At 35.7% G+C, this 24,679-nt stretch overlaps 1 protein-coding gene across 5 annotated transcripts in view; it reads left to right on the forward strand.

The window, feature by feature from the left end:
* The window catches only part of REPS1 (RALBP1 associated Eps domain containing 1), a 61,677-nt gene extending 37,399 nt beyond the window's left edge, over positions 1–24,278 (forward strand). Inside the window, exons 9-20 of one of the 5 annotated variants that reach the window (XM_084203161.1) lie at positions 3,119–3,240; positions 7,804–7,884; positions 10,823–10,910; positions 11,697–11,798; positions 14,005–14,077; positions 16,351–16,469; positions 17,215–17,279; positions 18,327–18,512; positions 19,710–19,805; positions 20,403–20,551; positions 21,208–21,313; positions 22,397–24,278. In XM_084203161.1, the coding sequence (XP_084059287.1) occupies positions 3,119–3,240; positions 7,804–7,884; positions 10,823–10,910; positions 11,697–11,798; positions 14,005–14,077; positions 16,351–16,469; positions 17,215–17,279; positions 18,327–18,512; positions 19,710–19,805; positions 20,403–20,551; positions 21,208–21,313; positions 22,397–22,465 (1,256 nt within the window). In that variant the 3' untranslated portion in view covers positions 22,466–24,278. The remainder of the gene's footprint in view (positions 1–3,118; positions 3,241–7,803; positions 7,885–10,822; positions 10,911–11,696; positions 11,799–14,004; positions 14,078–16,350; positions 16,470–17,214; positions 17,280–18,326; positions 18,513–19,709; positions 19,806–20,402; positions 20,552–21,207; positions 21,314–22,396) is intronic. The other 4 variants (XM_084203165.1, XM_084203162.1, XM_084203163.1 and 1 more) reach the window with 4 other exon arrangements.
* Positions 24,279–24,679: the final 401 nt, after the last annotated feature.

The raw sequence follows: 24,679 nt of genomic DNA on the forward strand, positions 1-24,679 counted from the left end.
CCCTTTAGTATTAAAGGGAAGTTACCCTGTTCTAGTGAATTTTAAAAGTTTACCTTGCTATGTAAGCCATGCTTAAAAATAGGAAAATCTGATACTTTATTTGCGGCTATTAAAAGCTACAATGAAAAATTAAAGTTCTGCAAACTTTTGGATTTTTATCCAATTAGCTTTATTTTATTTACATATTTATTTGGATCAGCAGCATTGGAAATAGCTGATCTTATCTAGCACGTAACATGATTTCTTGCCAGAATTTCTATGTTGAATAAAATACTTCAGATGAAATTATTGATGTGGCTGTAGTTTTATGTTTCGTTACAACAGCATACATTTACTAATTTAAAAGTTAGTGATAGGTTTGTCTACTGGACATTATGAATTACAGGAATTCATCTTAAGAACTGTAAATCAGCCTAGAAAGATGAACAAGTTAAATTCTGGTGATAATTTTTCATTTCAGTTCCTGTAAAACTTGTGTTTCATTAAAGCTTTCTTCCAAAATCATCTTAGAAATAGAAACTAAAGTATGACACCAGAGTGTCTTTTTGAGTGCACTTTTTGCATGGGATAAAACCTTCTCAAAGAAATGGTTGATGATCTTCTGCTGACATGCCTCAGTATGAATAATGTACAGTCAAACTGTTGAAGAAGATGAATTGCTTGAATGTCTTTTAAATCAATGTGCAAGATGGCAAACTTTATTTCAAAAGCATTGACAGCGCCATTATTGATCCTGTTCTTTTGTTAGAAAGTTTCCCATTAATCTTCTGCACTTATCCTCTGCACTTGAAAAGTGCTGCTTTTTTCCATTTTGACTTCTGAACTAGTGGCCAGCAGAAGGAGGAGTAGTAGAGGGCTCCTTGCACACTCTGGGCTGTGTTCAGACAGCAAAGGAAGAAGTCTTGTTAGCTCCTCTGACAGCTTCTCCCTCATCAGCCCTGTGAATCCAGTATGTGACCAGCCGCAGGTGTTCCAAACCTGTCTGAGATATGATCTTGCTTTGCATCTGGTTTCATAACTAGAGATATGGATTTCTCTCACATGGCACAGACTAGTTGTATAGTTAAGCATTTGTTTAGTTGGTTGTTTTTCTAGTACAGCAGTACATCTCTACAGAATTGTAATTCCTTCAAATTTAATTTTATCTTGGTTAGCAAAATCTACCAACCCTTACAAAAGCTGAAAAGCAAGTCTTACTTTTCTGTGAATTTTTGTTGGAGTTGGTGCAACAATGCCATTTCTTTGTAAGAAAAAGAATCTGCTATGCCTTATGTCTTACACAATTAAAATTTTCCATAGAATGTCATAGGTGTGTTTCGTGTTGGTATTTGCAGAACTGTTTGAATTACAAGTAGCTATGTCATCTATCCATAGTAATTTTCAGCCTTATCTTTTGACTTTGTGTTTAACACTGGAAGTTAGTTCAGTTATCTAGAGTACCATCAGTTAAACAAGAATTTTGAGGGTTTTAACTTAATAGAATTTTTTTATTCTTATTACGCTTCAGACCAATTAATATGTGATATGTATTTCCAAAATATTGCCACTGGTGTATTTTGGACTTAGTATGTTACTTTGTTTACAATGACCACAGCATGTCAGCTTGACTACTTGGTGACATGGACACCTCAATGTAACCTATTTTTATTGCTTGACCTAGAGGAAAACAATTCAGGATGCTAGGTGCTGGGCATAATTTTGGAAACATTATGGAAACAGCCTCATGTCTGGCTATTTAAAGGAAGTTTACATGACCTTTGAAACTCTGAGGAGTTAACTGGTTTCTGTGTGTGGTTTTTTTCATGGTAGTAGCACTTCAGTTGCATCTGACCTCAAGGTAGCACAATTAATTTCTTTTTGGCCTTCACTTTTTTGGCTGTACATTTTGCTGTCCCTGGCAGCTCTCTGGAGGCAATAATGGGTTGTTACTTTTCAGAGGTACAGGTGGTCACCACTGACTATTCAAGTGTTTTCAGTTCAGTTTGACACTGGATTTCATTAAGAATAAGCTAGTAACAAATCCAATGTCAAACTGAACTGAAAACAGAATATTGACTTGTCTTAGTAGAAGGCTGCAGAGTTCAGCTCTTCAGGAATTTGAAACCAGTAAATTTTATAAATGTCAAAGAAGTTTTGGTAAAGCATACTCTTGTGGCAGTTATCTTCAATCACATGCCCATGAAGCAGTCCTTTTTAATGGTAATTTAATTAAACCTTTTTTTTTTTTTTTTTTTTTTGTTTAGTATTTTGTCTTGTTTGGCGTTTTAGTTCTGTGGACTGCTGACATCATGCTAATATGTTTAGCTACTTATCAGTCACTTTTTCAACTGTTTCTGTTGCTTATACACTGTACAGTTGTAATCTGAACTTTCAGGTTTTTTTGAGGGTCTTAATGCCTGGCTTTACCTTGCATTTTGATATCTAGAATAGGAGACATTGTAAGCAGGATTTTACTGTGTTAGACAGAATGTTTGATCTGCTGTTCAGATTTACTTCAAAAGAAAACTGCACAGTGCCAAAGGACAGTTGCAATGTGACAGCTGCTAGACTTATTCAGTTTGCAAAATGGGAATGGAAACACCACTGTTTTAGTAAGGAGGCTTGGAACTAATATTATTTGGGGATTAATCTAGGGGGAATGGTTTTCTTAATCTGTTGTCATATTTTTTTGTGCTTGCATTGAGATACTGGTTTTGCTCTGACCTTTCATACAAGGAAGTATTTTATTCTGTAAGATGAAATGCTCAGTGCAGGATATGATGTAATGAACGCTAGTGCGAAATTTTCTCATGCTGTAAGAAAAACTTTAATTCTATATATAATGAAAACTTAAAAAAGCTACTTAAAGGCTAAGTACTGGGAGGATAGGATGGCATAGAGTAATCTTTGAAGTCTGATTTTAAGAAACATCCTTAAAATAAAAGTAGTACCTGATAAACAGTTTTTAACAGTATTTAACTAATGAGTGGGTTTTTTGGGTTTTGTCTGCTGCTAAGTATTTGCTTGAAAAATATTAAAATAAAGGGTACTTTGCACTTTCCATGAGATGTGAGCAACTCTTCTAACTAAACTGAATGCAATTTATGATTTTTGTTCATAGTGATTCCTGTCGTTTCAGAAGTTGGGGAACAGACTGGTGAGGTAGGTTACTCTGGCTCTCCAGCAGAAGCACCTCCAAGCAAGTCTCCATCAATGCCATCCCTAAACCAGACCTGGCCAGAATTGAATCAGAGCAGTGAGGTTAGCACTTTTATCTAAGAGTTCTTTCACTGCCAGTCAATAAGTAAATTGTGTATGTGTCCATAATTTGTCAGTGAATTGCTGATCACAAATCATGAAACAGTTAGCAGGACAATAGACACAAGAAGGTTCTGTGTTAAAATGCAAAAGAAAAAAAGTTTTCATTCTGGTTTTTCTAACTTATTGTGAGATACTATTTAAAATGTTATTAATGGTAATTAAGCTTTATATTAATCACAAAATTTATCTCATAATGTGTTTTGGAAAAGTTGAATTAATTCCTAATTTTTTCATTGAGGGCGTGTTTTTGGTTGGAGTTTTTTGTTACCTCTGAAGAACTTTTTTTAGCAGACACTTTGGCTAAACTACAGACTAAGTTTCTGACAGATCTGGACATTGAGACTTATTTCTGGAGGTGATTTTAGCCTGAAATATCACCAGTAACATAGAGAAGTCATGACCCTGTTTCAGAAGTAGAGACTCAGAGTAGAATCTGAAACCAGCCATTGGCGAAATTTATTTAAATCTTAAATTTTTACATACTTCTGCTTCATCATACTTAAGCATATATATTTGCTGTATAAGCAGTCTTCTGCAGTAGAGCTGTATTTTGTCAAAATTTGAAAGTGAAGTTAGCAAGCAGTATTTTTTATATTATTTTTTCCCCACAAGTGTCCTTTGCTTAAAAGGCCTGTAAGGGATTGATTCCTAGATTTTTTCTTGTTACTCTGTTTTGACATTTTTGCCTCTGACTTAGAATATGCCAATATTTCAAGAGCTACTTCTGATCCCCAAATGAGTTTCTGACTGGAGCCATATACAAAGATGATGTACGCTTACTTTTCATTATGAGAGGGGAAAAAAGAATGGAATTATTTTTGGAAAACTATTTTTGATATAAGATAGTTCTTTCAGTAGCTGAGTATTGCCTTCTATTAAAAGAGCTTTTTGTGGTTCTTTTTCTCTCTTTGTTAGACTTCAAGAGAATAGAAAATTGATATTAAAATATTTAGACAAACCAATGGAAAATCAGCATGAAGCAGGAAGTAAGGACATTTTTAGGATTAAAGTTAGGAGCAGAGGAAACTTCCTTCATTTCTCAGCAGGGAAGGACTTTATAAAGTCTGCTGTTCCTTGTAAAGGCAAATGCTAGCCTCATAGTCACATCCTTACCAAATTAAAAATGTTGGAAATTATTTAGTGATTCTTAGTTGTTCTACTTGACAGAGTGATTCAGACTGCTGGTAGGAAGCTATGTTTTAAGAGGGAGGTGGAGCAGGTTCATTCAGTTGTTGCTAAAAAGCTGTAAATGTCTGCATCTCTATTAAAATTTGCCCAGACACATTCCCTTGTGTTTTCAATAAAGATTTAATAAGCTAATCATTTCACACCAGCATCATAATTGAAGAGATTCCTTCAGTGTCTAATGCAACTCAAGCCAATTGAATAGGGTAATTCCACTAGCAGAACAAAGTGAATTACAATTTTGTCAGCCAGAATCTTGACTTACAAAACTGACTATCCATTCACATAAGATAAGGTGGCATTTTCTTTTTGAAAGTCTACTACATCTTAAGAGGTTTGGAAAAGTTCTCACAGTAGCTATACTGCTGGATACTAACTATACTAAAATAAGAGTTGAACTAAATGTTTAGGTTTTTTGTTCTAACACAAGGAACTTCTGATTTTTCAGATGTGTTGCTGTGCATGTTTCTTTCTTCTTGGCATTTTCTTTTCAGCATGGATCAGGTCAAAGTCCTCAAGGTTTTAATTCCGTGAAAAAATTTCTGGTATTGCTGCAGGCTCCAGTCTAATTCTTTCCTCTCTCAACCTCTTATAAGTGTCATCAACAAATGAATTGCTTGTAAAAGATCTGCCTCTTTGTATTATCTGTCATTCCAGGCAGTCTCATCCTTTTAGTCTCAAAGCTGTTCTTTCTAGCTCATAGAATGCAGTTGCCAGGCCCAGTTACTGGAGGCTCCCAAGTGTAGATCAAGGCATCAGTTTAAAACTTCAGAATAAAGAGAAACATGAAAATCTTCCTAACTTTGGACATACTACACGCTTCACATTCTCATCTCTTCTTTCTCACTTCAGATGTCTTTTCCATCCAAGTCTCAAGGCTGAGCACTTAGTTTTGAAGCTTAAAATAATAGAAAAACCTACTACATTTTTTTTGTTGAAAACTGTTGAGTGTCGTGCAGTTGTCGTACTAGCTTTAGCAAAGATAGGGAGATTTGCTTTTAAGTTCACAACTGTTACACCTTGTTTCAAATATCTTGATGTTCTAGTCATAATGGTTCAGGTTGCTGTGAGTTTTAGTTTCTAGTAATTAACCTTTTGAAAGTGATTTTAAAACATTTTTGCAGTTTGACAGGACAAATACTTCAGCTTTAGCTAGCATGAGTTTTACCCTGTCAATGCTTTTAAATTTTGCAAAGTTTGAGATGCAGTCCAGTAGATTCTCAATATATTTAGTTTTCTGTTAACTGGGGAATTAGCAGTAGCTGGCTTCTCATAGTATTTCAGAATGGAGCACAACAGCATATTTCCTAGAGCAGGTGTTGGTGTTTCTCTGTCTGTGTCTAGCTAGAGAGCCCAAGGACAAGTAATAAAGGTACCTGTAGTTTGGCTTCAGAGCAGCGTGGTAAGAGAGACTAAGTATCCATCTGTAACAAATAATATTTTACCATTTATCTTAACTGTAACATAACTGCTGTGTGCCCTATGGAATTTTTGGAACAATTAACAATATTTCTGTAATCAAGTGCTCTGTTTGGCCAGTCTCACTAGTAACTGGGAAGCCACTGGCCAAATCAAGTTTAAAAGGGTAGTGGTAGACCTAAGATAAATATTAATATGTTTCATGAAAATGAGCAGCTGTGCAAATGCATGAGGCCAAATCAGGAGAGAGGCTGGCAGAACTTGGCAGTTAAATTTCTAACTTAGCAAAAACTGGCTCTCTAACCGGTTTGTGGAGCTCCAAATTACTTGCTATGCTGCCTCTTCATGAAGAGGTGGAGTGACACAGAGATGAGCTGTTTAATACAGGGAGTGGTAAACAGGGACAGAGCAGCTGGGAATCCTTACTAAAAACGTTTTGTTATCTTCTGTCTATGAAGAGGGTAGTTTTGTGTTAAAAACAAATACAAACAAACAAAACCCTCAAACAAACAGAAAACCACAACAAAATCAACCAGAAAAATACCCACTCTCATATGTATAGAATTCCATAATGTTTGCCCTCATTTAAAGTTTGAAATACTTTAGGAGGAGATAAAGCTCTTACTCTACAAGAAGTTTTACCACATATGACAGCAATTACAAATTTAGTTAATGTTTTTCTGAATTTCATTTAATCTGATTGTAAACAGTTATTTAGGAATTTCCTTAAGAAGTTATTTCTGAAATAACTGTTTTAGAATTGGTTCACATACAGGCTGTTCACTGAATATAGTTTGGTGTCAAGGAGAACACGAGATTAGGTTGGCTAACACCATATAGTTTCTGTCCTGTGTCTTCTGGGATCACTTAGATTGATTTACCTATAGAGATGGGACAAGAATATGACACAGAGAATGTTCTGAGTTGGAAAGAACCCACAAGGGTCATAGAGCCCAACACCCAAGTTGTTTCCACAACTATATCAAACATAATTTTTATTGAATTTTCTGAGCACTAAAAATTTTGTGATTTTAACTTTAGAAACTTGTATTTGTAGTGTTTGAAGCTTGCTTAATATTTATTTGTTATTTTACCAAAACGTAACAGGTTTAGTATTCTTGTTGTGATTTTTTTAATCTGGTTTCCAGATCACAGACTAATTTTATGTACTTTGATGCTTTTTTGATCCAGTTGTGGCTATAACTTGACTCAGTTTGTATGAGGATTCTTGACAGCATGCCCATATCTTATAAAATTGTTCAGAGATTGACTTCTTTTGCTTTTAGCAATCAACAGTATGTTTGGATTTAATTCTTTGCCTTGTCAGTGATTTAGACTTGTGGAAATGCTCTTTTACAGCATAGAATCACTTCTTGGGGGTTGCACTGGCAAGCTAAAGTGGTGTGATTGGAGTACTCTGCTCAGTGTTCATTTGTCTGGGATTTTGTAAGAAAATCAGCATTTACTAAATAGATTTGAAACTTGGCAGCTACAAAGCTGAGGAACCTTTCTGTGGATTTAATGACTACAAATGCACACAACGTGTGTCTGATTTTTATCTCTAAATTGTATGAACGGCTTAACCGGTTATTTTACTTGTGTGATGTTCATTGGCAAGCGTGAACTCTGAAGGTGCTTCTGGGTTGCCTGTGCACCTGTATCTTCATTATAAAATGTGAATATAAAGATTAATATTGACAGATAACAAACTTGGTTCCGCAACAATCTCAGAAATAGAAATACTTAATATATATATTAGTGTGCTTCCCAAGTGAAGTACTCTCCTGTGCAAATATCATTCTTTCCAGTGCAACCTCTGAACTACTATGCTAAATCTCCTCAGTGATCTTTTACTCTCATCTTTCTCATCATGCTGACTTCTCTCCTCTGTCTGTTCAGCAGTGGGAGACATTTAGCGAACGCTCTTCAAGCTCACAAACTCTGACCCAATTTGATTCTAACATTGCACCAGCTGATCCTGTAAGTCAATCACTTAGCTTGCTTGTTTGAAATTAATTTTATTAACACTGAATTTCCATTCATTGTATTTACCTGGTATGCATGATTCCATGGACTGCTTTTTGGGGAATGGTGGCAAATAACTTGTTTGCTTATTTTCAGAATATCAATTTTCTAGTACTGCTCATGTTTAATCTCTGATTGCAAAGAATGCTTTTTCCTGTTGATTTTGACCTAATGCAACACTTCTGTCAAAATCTGCCATACACAAACAATTTAAACATAATGTTTTTTTGAAAAAATGTGCAAGTTGATGCAAGGGCCACTCCCTGTGATAAACAAGTTCTGTTGTAGATTTTGTCTTTGGTGTTGTTTTGGGGTTCTTTTGAGTTGCAGAGCCTGATTTGCACAACAACAGTGCCAACTTCTGTGAAAAAAAGGGCTTTAATGGGTGTGGTATTTCATATTCCAAATGTTTTTACCAAGTTACTTATTAATAAGGCTTTTAGTATCTCTCCAGCTAAACCTGTGGTGTTCTAAGGCTTTACTCAGTGAGGAGTGCTCTGAAGGATTATGTAGTTAAATATCTTGCCAAGTTTGGGAGCCAGAAATACACTACAGTGTTTCAAGTTCTGCTGGTTTTAAGCTTTACACCATGTGACATTAAAGCAGTCCTGAAATGCATTAGAAATACAATATTTAGCTGCTGCTTTCATCCTGCTTTTTTTACAGACTTAATTAGCACCAAGTGTCCATTTTAATTTAATTAATTACAGTGTTGGTGTCCATTTGATTGTGTAGCATTGTAATAGGTGCACATAATACACATTTAACTGGTTTTAGTATTAAACCTGTCACATCTGAAAACATTGAATACATAAATATGCCTAGATTTTCAATACATCAGCACTCCAGTCTCAAAGTTAACAGTGGTGTTCATGTAGAAATCGTGTTTCCAGATGCTGAAAGCTAGAATTTAAAGTGCACTGTTCCCCATGCTCAGAGTTAACCTTTAATAAACATTCAAAACAAATGAAAATGTCCTCCTTAAAGCAAAAACCAGCCCTCTTTCATCTGAGATGGTTTTTGTTTTAAATACGCTGTATTTTTATGTTTTGAGGAGGTAAACATGATGTAAATTAGTTCATAGTTGTTACTTGCTGTGTATAATTGCTTGACTATCACTGTCTTGTTTCTGCAATAAGACAGTAATTTATTTTCACACATAATTAGCAGATGACAGAAACCTGAGGTTTGAATTTTTTCATATGTTGATAATCTAAAGTAGAGCAGTGATGGTATATGAAAAACTCTTATATAGAGTACATGTTTGTATGTATGTATATAGAGAAATTCACTGGGAATGCAAAATTTTTTTACAGCTGATCATATTCTTGAGTTCTTTTCTTGAAATTATTATAGTTTAGAAAAGAATGGTGAGCATCATTGATACTTGTTAGGGTAGCAGACTTTGGGGTTAGAGTCTTTGTTTTCAATATTAAAATAAGAAAAAAATATGACAAATGTTCAGTTAGCTGAAGGCAGATGTTTTGTTTTTAGCAGTTTCAATAGTGATGCATAGGAATGATTTATGGAACAACTGGTTCCCCAGAGGAGAGAAAGCCAGTTTTCTTGATGAGTTGTTAATAACTATCTAAAGAGTAAATTCAGAGACCAGGTCTTTTTTAGTTGGAAAAGTAGCTGCTTTGGAGGTAAAACATAAGTGGAAAGAGTAAAACAGTGCATCTATCTTTTAGTATGGGAGCACAGTATGCCTTTTGTAAGTCAAAGTTGGTAACATGTTGTTTTATGTAAAATTAGGTTAACGATGTAAATTAATGCGTAAATTAATGCATTATATAAAATCCATTTAACTATTTGAGGCATGACTTCTGTACAGCTGCAAATTAGAGTACAGCAGAGGTCTGAAGCAGCAACAGTAAAAGTGATCCTTGCATGATCATCTCATTACAGAGGGAAGAAAAAACAGTATATTTTAAAGTGGTAACTATTCCTAAAAGCTCCCTGCAACAAAAATGTTTGAGCTGTGACTAGAAAGTGGTTTTGCTTGCAACAAGGGTAGTGAATATAATTGAAATAGTTTCAGAAAATACCAGTATTACACCTAGGGAAATTTATCTACTTGAATAGTCAGAACAGATTAAATTTCTGATACAAAGGTAGTTTTGAAACTTCTTGTTATTTCTAGGATAGACTATAATATAATCTGGGGGTGTTCTTGTGCTGTCATTGGCCCACCTATTCATATATTCTGAATAAGGATGACAGTAAAAAACCTCAGACAGCCATGGTCCTATTTTTAGCCTGCTTCTGAGTTTTGAGATTATTTTTTAAGCTGTCTGCAGTCAGTGTTCAAGCTAAATGGAAAGGATTGTCTATAGAGTACTTTAAACAGAGGCCCTTGTCTCAATGACTAATGCCTATGTGTAAGGCCAATGCCTGTCTAGAGGTGTATTCCACAGAGCTTATTATACTGACATTTAGAAGATTTTTGCTATTTTAAAGACTCTGGAAAATGTCTGAAATTACTACAAAGTACCTATTTCAAAGTACCTCATAGTATTTAGAGAGGTCATTATTTTCTCAGGCATTATAAGTGAAGCTGAGGAGTCAAGGTTTAAATTTTTTTTTTTAATTTTTTTTATTTAAGAAGTGCTAAAAGTACCAGATGTCTGATATGCTAGAAATGGTGGAAAGCTGGTAAAATTCAGGTCGACTTGCAGTTATCTATAGAAACATATTCTAGTGCCCTTTTAAGTAGCTAAGTTAACATTACAGAGACTACAGCTTAGAGAGCTCTGGTTTTCTGGGTATATTGAATTCCCTGGAACTGTGCAAATAAACTAAATTTTGTTTAGAATTGATATTGCACATGCTGTCAGAGACTCTTTTAAGAGTGATTTGAGCTAGGTTAATGTAACTGTGATCTCTTCCACAGGACACTGCAATTGTGCACCCAGTTCCTATAAGAATGACTCCAAGCAAAATCCACATGCAGGAAATGGAGCTTAAAAGAACTGGAAGTGGTAGGACACTTTCTCTTGCTAATTTGGGAAGTTTCGTACTGTTAGAGTTGGTCTTACTTCCTTGAATGTACTCACCAAGGATGAATGAATCTGGAGTTGTAATGAGCATCATTACTGAGTTAAGAATTGCTGTTCAGATGAGTGCAGAACTTGAACTGGCCATTTGCTACAGTGAGGATTTTACCATCTCTAGCAGAATGTTTCTTGGAGAGTAGTTCAGCATCATTATAAAGATCGTATTTGGACCTGCAGGTGAATGTCTGGGTTTCCTTGTTAACTACTGAAGGAAACTGGAGATGGAGAGCATTCATAAAGCTTGTTCTTTGGTGGTCAGAAATACTGTATTTATTATTTTGAAACTTGAAAGCATTTGGGAATATTGGCAGGCCTTTTTTTACTCTGGTCAATAATAAATAAGGTGATTTGATAAATTTTCTTAAAGGAATGTGGGGGGAAGGGGGGTGAGTGTCTTAGTTTTCAGTTGTGTTACAGTATTTCCTAGTCATGGAACTCACAGAGAGTCTTCAGCATAGGAGAATAAATAGTATCGACAGCACACTTCTTTTAAAATTTCCTTGGCCTTGTAAGTAGCTGAAAATTCACAGCTCTTAATGCTGAGAAATTGATGTTTTACATTGTAATAGTGTTACTTCTGAATTAAAATACACCAATTTTAGTCTTGAGTGCAGCACTTTAGATGATGGCAGAAAACCAGTGTAAAGCTTTGGTGCCAGAAATAAAGGCTAATTTGAATAAGTTCATGTATCTAGATTTTTTTCCCTCTAGATCATGCTAACCCTACTAGTCCACTACTTGTGAAACCATCAGATCACCCAGAAGAAAATAAAATTAGTTCGTCTGTAAAATTTACATCTGGAAATACAGTTAGTAAGTATCAAAGTGCTTTCTGGTCTCATTTCTTACATTACACAAAATGTGGATCTGATATATCCCTCAGTGAATGAAAGCTGACTGGATAGTAGCAGCTCTAAAAGGAGATAAACTTATCCTAAGAACAGAAACATTTCCAATATAAAGTATGTATCAGAAGTAGTAATTAAGAAAGTTCTACTGATGTCACTGGAGTTGTTTTCCTAGCCTATGTGCTCAAGAAAATTCATTTTTGTCAGCTCTTTTCCATCTTGCTGTTTTCTCTTTTAATCCTAGAATGAAAAATTCAATGCAGATAAAGTGGAATTCTCTAAGTAGCATTTGATTTTTCTTCCTCAGAACCATGTCACATGTTTTCTAAAGAGAGAAAATGTGTTTCCACATTTCCAGGGAATTCTCATCTGGTTTTGCTACTAAGCAAATCCTACAGAGTTCTACGATCCATTTTTAATACAGCTTTTCAACTGTTTATTCCCTTCCAATAGCCTTTTCAATTTCCAGTATCTTCTGTGCCCAAAGCATGTTGCATTATGTTGATTTGATTAGTCTGCTTGTCTATTATTGAGAGAGATCCGAGAGTATAGGATGCCTGAATGAATCTCTGGAGTCGTTCTTGAGTTTCTGTTTTTTTTGTTTTCTTCAAATTAGGAGCTTTTCTTCAATAAAAATAAAGTTTCAAGAAGTCATTATTTTAAATCCTTTGCATTATTAAGACCAGAAGTATTTTGATTGGTTTGTAATACGGGAGGAATTCAGAAAATACCATCTTGCAATATGTTTTGTTCTTCTCATGAGCTCTGTTTTAGTGGCACTCTTCGTTCTGACCAGTGTCCTGACCATGCCTGAGTTTTACTTTTCAAGCAGAGTTCTGTTTTTACTAAGAAGTTTTCTAATGCAAAAGAATGAGCAAACATCATCTTTTAATGTGAAACTACTGCTATATGCAGGATCTAAGTAGCAGGATCTAAGTTCAAGAACCTTTTGGTGCTCCCTTTTCCTTATCCAAGTGTAGCCTAATCTTTTAATCTTTAATTGAGTGTTTTTCCCTGAGAGGAAGAACATAGTGAAATAAAACAAACAACAAACCACATTGCAGTGTAAGATATAAGCACTGTGTAGTACCTGCAGTGTTAAGGAGAAAAGGTATAAAAAATGTAACAGGTAAGAATGTGCCTTGCTGATCAGGAGAGTCACCTCTGAAGGATTCTCATTTCTGTGGCCTGGACATGTTCTTTGATGTGTCTTACTACTTTTGAAAACTTCAGTGTCCTAGGAGGTTAAAGTAATCCTTTGAGAGCAGGTAATTCAGAAAAATCTTGATGGTTTTGAGTAGAATTTTCCTCTTCACTGGTAACAAATTAACTGACTCTTTTTGCTCCAGTGACTTCCACCTTAAACTTAGATTTACCCCGTGCTCTAGAATAATCCCTTGTGATAAATTATCCTGAGGTCAGTTTTTCTATCTACATTCATTCCATATAAATCTTGTGATTTTTGTGAGGCTCCTCATTTCTGGGGAAAAAGCCCTCAGGCTTTGCAGACCTTCTAAGGGTAAGGGTGTCCTTGAGAATCTGTCTGTGATGCTTTAATAGCATCTTTCATTTCTGTAGGTTTCCTTAATCAAAAGCTGAAAGTTTTAGAAAAGATTTAGTCCAAAATAAGGTTGACCACCAGACTTGGAGGTACAGAAGTTACAGTAGTAGCAAAGCAACTGCATTAATCTGTGTCCTGTACATACCCTTTCCTTTTTCTGATTTCTAAGGTTTCTAAGTCCTTCAGCACTTCTAAAATCAGGCATGTTCTACCCCTTGCTTTTTTTTCCTTGGATGTCCCTTACTCTTGTTCACTAGATTGTTGCAGTGATGGAATGCCAAGTGTTTAAAAATTACTGTTTGTAAAACTTAGGTTTTGTATTTTAAATATAACATTACTGTCATTGTTTATTCTCAGTACATGCCACAGTTGTTAGTAGCTAACAACTGATAGTGTTGGGTGAATGGAGTTGGTTTGTATTGTCCTTCAATTGTTCAGACTTGAGGATTTCTGAATCCTGACCAGATGATACCTTACAGGGAAGCAATACAAGGACATACACCTTTTTTGTAACAAAAGAAATTGGATATTTGAAATTACTGGTTACTTCTGTCTGTTAGGGTATTCTAATGATGCAAAGCAAATATGAAATTGTACTTTCTTTTCCCAGCAGATGGTTACAGCAGTTCGGACTCTTACGCTTCAGATCCGGAGCAAATCGGAAATGCTGTAACACGGCAACGGTCAGTAGAGTAGCAACTGAAAAAAACCCAAGTAAACGGTGTTTAAAGAAGCCTGTTCTCAGCTCCTGCTTGTTTGGCAACTAACTTATAAAATGGTGGCAAAACAGATTGCTAACTTTAACACTCAGGAATCTGGAAACAGTCTGTTTTCTAATGCATTAACAATGTATGTTGCTTTCTTTAGTGTGTAAAGTGAAGATTAAAAAAGAAAAGTTGTCTAAAAATTTGTTTGAGATTGGCCAGTCAAGTGCTCCACGTGAAGCTCCACGTTCAGTCAGAATCTTAATACTTTCCCCTTAAACACAAAGGAAAGTAAGCACGTGAGACCATGCTGTTACTTGAAACCAATTTTTTGTATTTTTAGAAATACCCATTTAGGCATTATTGGAGAAGAACCTTAAGACACTATAGCCTAAAAGAAGAATAAAGCACACATTAGGAATACTATGGCAGTAACTCCGTCTCTTTTAATAATGGACTTAAAAAGGGCAGTCATAGGCCCAGTGTAAACTCAGGGTTTGGAGAAAGCTATGCAAGCACAAAACCAACAAGTGCATCATTTCACATAAGAGAATGTGCTGTACTAGCTGGTGCTAGTTGTTCCCACTAAATCTGCCTGAATAGGATTAAAACCAGCTACGCCATTAACTATCTTACAATCCGTTTCAGAGGTCAGTTTCAAAACAAAAATAATTAGGGTGACTTCAATAGCAAAGAAAAATTTCCATTTGCCTGTCAGTACAGCAACTTGAAAGATTCTTTCCTGCATTGTTGCTTAATGGAAAATGTGACTGTCATGCTTTTATGTATGTTTTTGCACTATCAACATGATGGTTTCAACGTCTTCTTTTACTCTTTGACCTCAGATTAGGTTCTCTTGCTGAACTTGTGTAGATGAGTGAAGCTTTCTGATGAGCTCCCACATTATGACACAGGGAGCTTCTGTCTTCACCTGGTAGTTGTGGCAGTATGCACGCAGGAAATTTGTCGTACCACTTACTCTTTTATTTCTTCCACTGGCTTCTTCTACCAATTGCAATTTTGTATGGAGGTTACATGGTAGTTAATCCTACCATTAGTCTAGACTACTTTTTGGTATTTTCACATAGCAAAAACTGACAAGGCTGTGTCAGATAATGATACTTTGGAATTCTCCTTAAACTACTTTCTCCCATTTTTAATTCTGCTTGTGTTTTTTTTTTTTATTATACTAGCTAGAGGAATGACCCAAGGAGTCAGTATAATTAGATTTTAGTTTCATCAGCTGGAGAGTTACACAGTATTATAGAAGCATTGCCATAGAAAATATATTCAAAAAATAAACTTTTCTGTTGGGATAACTCAGCTTTGTGTCTGGACTCAAACATTCAGGAATTCCAAGTTTTGTCTGAAACTTGGGTACCCTTTACCTCTCCAAGTTTACATTTTACAATAGTTGGAGAAGAATGTTGCAGAGGTCAGTCATAGAAAAGATTTTATCCTGACTTGAATAAAAAAGCAGCTATATTCAGGTCAGTGATTCAATAAATCTGTCTTGTTCAAATTAGACTAGTTAGGAAGCTTCTGCAAACTGATTTTAAAAGGAAATTGTACAAAAATTCCATATACAATGAATCCCACTTAAATGGCACTTACTGCAGTAATTTATCCTTCTATCCTTTCTGCATGTGTTCTCCATGAATTTGCAGCAGATATCCACTAGATGGTGATCCTGCCTAAGAATGAGTCAGAATTTCTGAAGATTCTGTCATGTGTATAGATTTGGAAAATTTCAAGCAGAGAATTAAATTGCTGTTTCATACACTGAGATCCTTCTTGAGCTTCATATACATGGAGGCAGGTCCAACAGAAACCCAGTATTATTCTTTGATGAAATTGAACTTACCTCATTTAACATAAACAGGATGTTGACTACATCTTAAAAATTAAAGTGACTATCATCTGGATGGAATTACCATATTTAGCATTCTCTGTTCCTGAGCTGTCATTGTTTGGGATAATCATCAAGCTGTTGGTTTCCCAAAGATAAATTGCATGTGATAATATAAGAATAATTTGAATAAATGATATTTAAGTAAATGGAAATATAAAAGCAGTTGTAAAATCAAATAGTGGAAGTTTAAAACTAATCTTGCAGTCTTGAAAATCAATGGCGATCAGGGGTTTTTACCTCTGTCAAACTTAGTTTTATAATTGCATGCTTTGAAGAACTTTTGATTTTTAGTTCTGTTGTAGCCTCCTAAAATCACTACAGAAGCTTATGTATTTTGCAGATCACATTCAGGAACATCTCCAGATAACACTGCACCACCACCACCCCCTCCAAGGCCTCATGCTTCTCATTCTCGGTCGTCATCTTTAGATATGAACAGATCCTTTTCAGTTACCCCAGGTAGATATGCTGTGTTCTGAATGTATATTATTTTTCAGCACATGTGTTCCTGAAAGCAGACAATGCTTTTTTCTGTGAAGAATGATTTAGAATATTGGTTTTTAAAGCACCACTTCTGAATAAAAAAGTTGCAAATGCTGTCATACTTACTGTATTGTTTGTATTAAAATTTATATTGCACTTTACTTAAGTAGCTAATTTAAAAGTCAATTCTGAATTCTGGCTTTGTAGTTTTTTGGATGAATGTGGGAAACAAAGTCAGGAAAGAATATTCTGGTTGTATACCTACATCCAACCAATTGCATCTGCCAGTAAATTTTCAAGGGAAGTGTTTCTGGAATCGCATGTATTAAAGATGAGTATTTAGTATTTGACTTCAGAGGAAATTATTCAAGTCACTTCTGCTGCTCTGCTTCAAAACTTTTATTGGACTTCTGACTTGTTAGTACTTTTAAATTCAGAAAATACTAAGAACCTTTATTGAGGGTAAAAAAATCCCAAAAACTAAGATCCTAAAACCAGAAGAGTATGACCATGTCTATACAAGATCTATGTTCTGATTAATCCTGGTTTTGTCTGTCTGCCAGTTTGAAAGGAGGTGACGTTACAATTATGAGCCCAAATATGACAAGTGGCAAATATGAGGCACGATGCAATGTTTCTTCATGTTGACAGTTAAGAAAATTTGATAGCACTGTAATGTACAAAGTAACAATCTTGGCCAAATGTGGTGCATCTTTTACAGGACAGCAACAGGCTGGAGTTGTTGCCTATCCGCCTGCAGTGCCTCCAAGACCACAGCCTTCACAGGTGATGTCACTTCTGAAAAATCATATTCTAATTCTAACTTGGTACATTATTTTTATATAACTTGAGTTTTAATATATCTCTTGAATGAGTGTCATTGCTTGATATATTTTTGAAAGCACCAGGATGTGAATGATGGCAAAACCTAGACTACGGCCAAATGTTAGTATTTCCTAAATAAAAAAATGCTTCTAGTGGAACTGTGGGTAGGGATTAAGGTAGATATTGGGGAGGGATGAGTGGTTCTGGAGCTCTGAATTGTGGGAAGGAGAGAAAAGTTATCCTTTCACATTTCATTGTCTATTCCTGTATAGTGCATAGGCCGTAACAAAGACTGCGAGAGCCATTTTCCAAAGTTTTGCAAAATAAGGGTTTGTCTTCCATTTGTCTGGCACAGGAGAGACCTTTATGTAATATGCCTGCCCCAAAAAGGAGGGATTCCACTTCTTCATTTGTCACAGACTTGGTGATCTTTGCAGTTGCAGTCTGAGTGATATCAGTTTGCTGATTTGGTAGAAAGGGCATCTTGAAAAAGTTTTTTCTTTGTCTTGGCCCGCTGAATCCTTCAACTGCTGTGCAGATCTGACATGGGACAGATAAAATTGCCTTTCAGTTGTTTCTCACCAGCAGCTACTTGTTAGAATTTGAGTTACCAGCAATTGAAATCAGTCAGTGATTCAGAAATCATTTACAAGGATTCAGAAATTATCTGAAGGGATGAAAGGAGTGTACAAGAACAGACATGTTCCACAACATAAGCACAATGAAACTAGACTAAAAGTCTGTGTCAAGCCCCCAGAGGCCAAATGGCTCTGTCACAGCAGAAATATCTGTTGTTGAATGAGTCTAGCTAGTGCTACATCATGTCCCTCTTTGGTCTTATTTCCTGAATAATAGCATATCTGGACTTCCTTTCTCTTAAGTGTTTCTTCATGCATATCTTGCCTGAGATGCATGTTGTCCTACTGGTAGTACATAAATTTTTGTCCACTAAAAAGGCAAATAATGCTTAACATTGTGTCCCTAAATATTTTTGTTATTTTATTGTAGGGCACAGGTCCTCATGTGCATCGCTCAGTGGATGCTGATGGCCTAATAGCTCATAGCAGTACCTCACCTCAACAAATACCAGAACAGCCAAATTTTGCAGACTTCAGCCAGTTTGAGGCATTTGCTGTTTCAGGTGTAAACAAAGAGGAAGAAGATGAAATTGAAACGCACTCAGAAGCCTTGCAGGTGAGTAGAAAGGAAGATCTTATTGATTGCTTTAATACCACCAACAATTATGAGACTCTGTCAAAACCGATTTCTGCTGTTCTCTGTCAGTGGTGTGTTGTTTGTTGGGTTTTTTGGTTTTTTATGATGTCTCAATCCATTTCTAGAAATTACATTGCACACACTGCTGCACTTCTTTAGTAATTGCCCAACACCTAGGCAGAAGGAATTCTTTTTGTCTCAGCTCTTGATTGTAATTTAAAAGATTTTTGTGCTTATTAGTATACGTTGGCACAAAATTGTGTTGTCAATACACATAATTGTGTTAGTAATACACATAATTTGAGACTTAGCACGGGCAAAACCTTTCTTCTGCTCATTCTTGCCAGTTTTCCAAATGACTTGCTGGTAATTTTTAAATAATGTCTTTAAAAAGACGTGCCTTGATAAAGGAGATGACTGTCATGTATTGTAAACATCTGCTAAAATTCCATTAATTTGCTTTTCTTCAAAGTAATTGGACAAACAGCTTAAGTGAATAGAGCTCTGGCATCCTTCTGTTATTAAAGATGTTTACAAAAACTTGTTTCCTACCACAGACATAGGACATGAAAGTTTGGAAGCATTAGTATTAATGGCATTGCTAACTGCTATTGCAGAAACTACTACATGTTCTCCTTTGATAATTTGTAGCTTTTATGCAGATTGTAAGTTCTCTGGGACACTTCTGCATCCTAGCTTGCAAAAGTCCCTGTGGTGCTTTAAAGCTCTCCCAGCTGTCAGCAGCATGGTCTTGCTTCACTTGTTCAGGAAGGTCAGTGACAGAGCCCCATTTGAGCACTCTCCATGTACCTCATTGCAAAACCAGCTATGCTAGCTTAAGCTGCCACTGCAAACTGCTTAAGTTAAGCTTGCTGATTGTTTTGCATTGAGGTGGATGTGGAACAGTCACATTGTGTTCCATTGGAGGGATTAACCTTCGGTAGTGACAGATAGATAACAATAGCAGAAACAGCTACAGCAGCTTGTGATCAGGCCAAAGCCTCTTTTGTGCCTCATGACATTGGACTTGTGTTTCTAGATGAGAATTGAACTAGAATTTTAGGTGTTAACTGTATTCATGTATCAGAACGCAGCATACTTGGTTTTATTCCAACTGTTGCCAAATGAAGTATATGTTAAGTAGTAGATCTCTAAATACAGTTTATATTCCTTTAGGTTGAAAAGCCCTCTGATTCTGCAAGTTCTCTTAGAGTTGCCAAAGCAGATGGAAGAGTTGAAGACAAAGCACCTGCAAATGTCCCCAGTAGTGCGGTATGCAAAGTACCCTTGGAACAAAGCACAGTTGTCTGATATATATTAAATGAAATGTTTGTTTTGATTTGCAACAGCAGCTTTATATGTGTCCACTTGAACCCAGTTTTCTAAGCGGACAGGTGCTTCAAATAGGCATGTGTATGGTGAATTTTTGCAGCAGATGATGATTAGATTTATTCCTGAGACAGCAGAAAAGATACTTGTAAGTTTTCAAATTTTTGAAACAGATCAGAATGTTTAGTGCAGAACTTGATTAACAGTAGCTTTTTATTTTATTCCAGACATATAATTACTGAGGGGAAAGTGTGCTCTGCATTGCTTTATATTTACAGTACTCAGTTGTACTGTGCTGTTTGGCTTGCACACTTCTTTGTCAGTGTAAAGCAACTTACTAGCTTTTTACCATGTGGCAGGATTTAGTAGTTCAGGTTTTTTCCAGACCAATTGAAAATGCAACTAGATGTCCATCAGAAAATACCTGATGGGTTGTAAATTCAATTGCCTCAGTAACTAAATATGAAACACAAGATACCAGGTTATAATCTGAATAAAATGCAGTTACAGAGAATTTATAGGCTGTGTTTTCCTCTTCAGGGTAAAGGCACTACCCCACTTGCTCCACCACCGAAGCCTATTCGTAGAAGATTAAAATCAGAAGATGAGCTAAGACCTGAAGCTGAGGAACATACACAGAAAACAGGTGTCATAGCTGCTGTTCTTGCTTCACAGCCATCTATTCCTAGGTAACCCAAGAAGTATATAAATACATCTGTTACTGGAAAGTTTACATTTAAACAGCATACACACTTTCTGTTCCAGGAGCTGCAAACAATTTCAGTGTGTTTAATTTAGATTATTTCAACAATTTAAGTAGTTTTTGGTTTTTAAAGATGGTCATCCCAAAGCTGCTACTGCTGGGAGACTTTTGAGAGATTTTGAATTTTGGAGTGTGAACTCTTTTTAACTTCTGCAAGTATGTTGGAAATAAGTGGTAGAAGTATTAAGATGTAGCGTTTAATTTTAAATGGTTGCTATGAACAGTCCAAAATGCGCAGTCTGTGTCCTAGCATGAAAATAGTCTATTGCAGTAGTCACTTGGAGGTAAATGAATGTGGTTTGCTGTGTTGGGCCTTCAGAAAGTTGATGATGACAAGTTTTCAAAATGTGCTGTGTGCTCTTTGATTGAAAGCAACTATGTGTGCATATATAAAACATATATATCTGTGTTTCCATGCAAACAAACATGGTTAAGCCAGACAGACGCGGGAACATGTAACAGTATAAGGAGTAAAAGAATTTTGAAAAGAGGATTCTGCTCACTTAAAGAAGGGGGACTATAAGTGAGATGTTCAGCTAAGTGGCAAAATTACTTATTACAGCACTTCTGATATCTTCTCAGATCAGTGGGGAAAGACAAGAAGGCAATTCAGGCATCAATCAGACGTAACAAGGAAACCAACACTGTTTTGGCCAGATTGAACAGTGAACTACAGCAGCAACTAAAGGTAATTCCTTCGTCTTTGTCTGTGTAAGAGAAGAGTTTCAGAGAGCCAAGATGTTAGTGATGCACAGTAACAGGCATTTCTGCAATCCACTGATAAATGCAGTCCAGGATATTGACATGAAATATTTAGCTATTTTTGTAGATCATAAAATATACCTATTTGTGACAAGCTTTGTGAAATTACAAATCACACTTTTGCTGCTACAGCACATATTTTGCAGTGTATTGATTTGCTTTTAGCTACACTTAAGTTTTACCTCACTTTATCAGTACTAGGTTACCTGTTGTCATCATTACATACTTTAAAAGCAGTACTGAGAAGAGCAGCTGAAGTGGTTTGTGTTCTTCTGAAGGAAAAAGTCTTAACAAAAATCTTAAAGTCTTTACAAAATTCTATATTATAAATATTTTTAAACAAATACAATAATCTGAAATACAAAACTTGCAGTTTAACAGTTAGTGCAACAATAGTAATTTGTTTATCTAGGTCAGCTATCATTGTTTTGGAGCTATCTGTAGGCATCAGCTTAATGTCTTTCGCCTGCCATCTTTCTTACTTAAGATACCTGATTTTAACCATGAAGATAATTTTTTAAAAATATCTTAAATTAAAACATGAATTGATAAGATACTGTCTAGAATGGAAGTTAGATGATTTTAAAAACTCAAGCCTGAATTTCACTTGTTGCTGTTCATGAGAGTCAATGTATATAAAATTCACATAGGAGGAAAAACTGGGGACAAAAACTGTGAGTTTTCCAATACTCTTAATTCAGGTGAAAGCTTACCCCCTTTACATTTTAGACTTCATTTGAAAATATTATAGTTGAGTTTGCATCTGGTTACAAATTTGGGTTTGAGTGATTTGAAAGAAAGGAAAAAATACTTGGCATCACCTTGGAGCAAAGTACTGATTTCCAATGATAAGTAATTACCAGCCAGGCAATCCATTCAGTGTCTAGGAGGAGTTACCAAGAGTCTAGAATATAAATTAGTTTTCAAACTGAAGCAGATTTTGATTGCATGAGGAAATTTTCTGTACTCATTCTCTGTGGATCGTCAGTAGCAAATCTTTCTTTTGTAGGATGTTCTTGAAGAGAGAATCTCCCTGGAAGTCCAACTGGAACAACTTCGACCCTTCTCTCACCTCTAAGCCTACTGCCGTTAACTGTGAATTTACTAATTTTGAAAGGGGTATTGGTTTCAAGGCCTATTTAAATATCCATGCATCTAGCTCAATGCACTCTATTCTACATTAAATGTTGTGGTTCTGTTTTGTCAATTTGTTCACTTTTGTATTTTAAATATTTTAATTTCAGTACAGAGAGAAAAAAACAAACTACTTTTTCCTTGAATGTGACACTGCCTCTCACATCTTTCTCTGTGGGCATCCGTGATCTTTGTTGGACTTGAGTTTGCAGAGATTGTCACCAAAATTGCCAACTGGAATTTTTTCGTAGTTTTTTTTTTCCTATTGAAACATCTTTGCAGAAGAGGGTTGCTAATCAGTTGATTTTAACCTTTAAGCACATAAACTCTTCATTCACTATGGCATTTATTTTGTTGTGCCAGAAAAGAGACAAACTACTAATCTGTCATCAGCCAATGTTACTTCCCAAGCTGCCTTTCACAATTGGAAATTGTTCACAATTCTAGAAAGCCTGCCTCTTTGCAGTTCCCCAACTTACTGAGGTTGGAAGAGTTCTGCAGGCTGTTTGCCATATCAACTGGATTGGATTTTGTGATTTTTGTTGCATACATTACTGAGTATGTAACCACAGATTGCCAGGTGTTCACATTTTATCCATTCATGATCCTGATTCAGCCGCATGCATAGAAGCATTTTTGGCACAATTGGTAGTCGATCAGACAGGTCTTCTTTAGTTCTCCCTTTTGTGAAAAGAGTTGGGTGTAATCCCAAACATTAATTGCACATTATCTAAGCACCACCTGTAATTGCATGTCTCACACGTTACCTTTTAATATTAGCAGATCACATCCACCAGTCTTCACTATAACAAATTGTATTGTCAAGTAATGTGTCAATACCTCTATAAACTTCTAATTCCCAGCAAAAAAAAATATAAAACAAAAAATGAACAGTTTTGCTTCTTAGGAATTCTGGGGTACCTTCTGTCATCTTGTTTCCAGGCCTTACTTCTCGGGCATATAGACAGGCTTCACTATTAACAGAGTTCCTTGAGTGTATCTTGCTCTTCAGGTTGATGTACTGTATTAGGATTTGTTGTATATTGTACGATACACACATTTTGATCTCATATGTAAATTTGCATTAATTGCTGACTAACAGCAGATATTCTATTTAATGGCTTCTTCTGGCTGTGGGATCATAGATGTTTAACTGCATGGATGTATCTCTGCAGAATCAGAACTAGCAATTGTGTGATTTTTACACCAATAAAACAGCACAATATTTTAATTTTGTTGATTCATCTTTACCTGGGAATTGAAACTCATTCAAATAAAGGGGAGGGTTTTATTACAGGTCTGCAGGTAATTTCTTGTAATTTTGTGGCATGTACAAGAAGTGATTGATTGTAATCTTTTGGCCATTTTCTTCCCTCATTTTTAGCTGTTGATCAGAAGTGATTCTCATGGTAATCTGTGGCTATACTCCTTTTGTATCCTCCTGTAAGCAAATTTCATACAAATGTAATTTCTAAAAAGTAAATGTTGGTATTGACTTGGGTCAAATATATTTATAGTTCTTTGGGCTTAATATCTGGTTTGATTTCCTCGAAAATTCCTTTAAAAATTAAAATATAAATCATCATCTGTTAGCAGTCCATAATATCACTGTCTCACTTCTGTGCATAAATGAAATTCTCTTAACATCTGCTTCCCTTCCAAAAGGATAGGTCAAGTCAGATTTACCACTGGTTATGCTGTTACAGTGAAAAATAAGTATCTCTCTTTTTGGTTATAATAAACAGACTGGATAATTATGGTGAATTTTTACTACTATAACTTTTTCAAGTGTCATGGAAGTGTTGCAGATGGTTTATGTATATAATCTAAAGCAAAATTCTCTGGTATGAAAGGATGTCATAGTTGCATGAAATGTGGTAGTTTTGGTTTGCATGTAAAGGGATTAAGAAATGACAGCTAAATGGTCACAAAGGTGACATATAAATATTATTTAAGGTGCAAGGCTTTGACTTCAGAAAACCATATATGACTAGGGAAGTGTGAAGAAAAACCCAGCAAAACAAATTATACACCCACCCCCCCACAAAGTAAAGTAAAACTTTAGAGTTGTTGGACTGATCACTTCTGTTAAACTGACAAGTAGGAGGAACAGAGTGGGAAAAAGTTTTTCCCTTTTTTAAAAGTCGAAAAAGGAGTC

The sequence above is a fragment of the Fringilla coelebs genome (genome assembly GCF_963513975.1).
Source record: "Fringilla coelebs genome assembly, chromosome: 3".
NCBI lineage: Eukaryota > Metazoa > Chordata > Aves > Passeriformes > Fringillidae > Fringilla > Fringilla coelebs.